At 47.7% G+C, this 1,543-nt stretch overlaps 1 protein-coding gene across 1 annotated transcript; it reads right to left on the bottom strand.

Moving 5' to 3' along the window:
• Positions 1-6: 6 nt before the first annotated feature.
• On the bottom strand, positions 7-793 carry LOC121940196 (mitofusin-2-like). Its single transcript, XM_042483019.1, has 2 exons — positions 602-793; positions 7-173 (listed from the first exon to the last, which is right to left on the bottom strand). The coding sequence occupies exons 1-2, from the start codon at positions 791-793 to the stop codon at positions 45-47; spliced, it is 321 nt and encodes a 106-aa protein (XP_042338953.1). The 3' UTR covers positions 7-44.
• Between the last annotated feature and the right edge of the window lie 750 nt (positions 794-1,543).

Genomic DNA, 1,543 nt, shown 5'->3' with positions numbered 1-1,543 from the left:
TGTGTGTGTGTGTGTGTGTGTGTGTGTGTGTGTGTGTGTGTGTGTCACCTGTCCATCAGCACCAGGTCGTCTCTCAGCAGAGTGCAGCGACTTTTAGGCCACATGACCTTCACCAGACTGCCAGAGTCCAGAGTGGGATCCATGTGGAGAGCATGAGCCAACTGGTTCACCGTCTGAGGAGGAGCAGGAGGAGGAGGAGAGAGAGGAGAGAAAGAGAGAGGAGGAGGAGAGAGACAGAAAAGGAGCAGGAGGAGGAGAAGGAGGAGAGAGAGGAGAGAGAGGAGAGAGAGGAGAAAGACGAGAGAGGGAGAGACAGAGGAGGAGCAGGAGGAGGAGAAGGAGGAGAGAGAGAGAGACAGAGGAGGAGCAGGAGGAGGAGAAGAGAGAGCAGGAGGAGGAGGGGGAGAAAGAGGAGAGAGAGGGAGGAGAAGAAGGAGGAGAGAGGAGGAGCAGGAGACTGCAGGTTATGATGGAGGCGTGTGATTGGTGGATAGAGCAGCAGATTTAAAGGGACAGTCCACCACGTTCAGACCAGCTCAGTGTGTCTCTGCTGGTGTCCAACTGGTGGTTCTGTCCCTTTGAGGCGTCTGTGTGGACGTACGGAGACGCTCCTCCTCTCATTGGACGCCTCGGTGGTGAGGTAGGCCTCGTCGCCGTCGGTGCCCTCCACCCTCAGGAAGCAGTTGGTGGTGTGTCCGATGCCACTGGGCAGCACGCGGTCCCTCAGCATGGCGTTGATGACGGTACTCTTCCCGTTACTCGTCCTGCAGCACAGACGCACGTCACGTGACATCACATCCTCACGGCTTCAGATTTACCAAAACATCTCCGGGACTCTGAGGCACATTTTAACGACCAAGCATCATCTGTGACGCCACTGATCTTTATTTATCTTCTTTATCAAATTTTTGGTGATCTGGGTGATTTTTTTTCTCTTTAAACATTTTTGGCGATTCAAGGAAAAAAAAAAGGCCAATTTATTCTTTCAAAAAACAAACAAAAAGGTCATTTCCTTTTTCTTAAAAAAAAGAAATTACACAAATATCAGTCAATAATTGTCTATGGCTTCTCCCTGTTCCCAACTTTCATGATAAAATCAGCTGTTAAAAACCAAATGTAAACTGTAACTGTTGATTTTGGGAGTGGGGGTGCATGTTAATCAGAGTCAGTAAGGAAGCTGGTTCATTAAAATGAAATGGCTTATGGAGAAGGGGCGGGACTTAAGCAGTTTGTTCTTGTCACTGCTTTTCCAAAATATTAATATAAAGTCGTCGTGTGTTTGACCGTTTCTTCGGCTTTACGTTTTTCATTTTCTGTAAAAATTGCTTTTTTTATGTCTGTCTGCTTGTTTGTAAAATCATTTCTGTATTTTCGTTTTAACGTGTTTGAAATAAATCAAATCAAAGTGTCGATCAGCTCTGGCTCTGATTCAGCCGCAGCGCTCTGACGTCGTCGAGTTGCCGCGGCTCAAACACACAAACTAACACGAAGTCAGAGATCAGAGGAGAAGCAACGTGTGAAGAGCTGCTGTTTCATCATCAGC

The sequence above is a fragment of the Plectropomus leopardus genome, unplaced genomic scaffold (assembly GCF_008729295.1).
Source record: "Plectropomus leopardus isolate mb unplaced genomic scaffold, YSFRI_Pleo_2.0 unplaced_scaffold7937, whole genome shotgun sequence".
NCBI lineage: Eukaryota > Metazoa > Chordata > Actinopteri > Perciformes > Serranidae > Plectropomus > Plectropomus leopardus.
The sequence above is the reverse complement of the archived record's forward strand: the minus strand, read 5'-3'. Positions and strand labels throughout refer to the sequence as shown.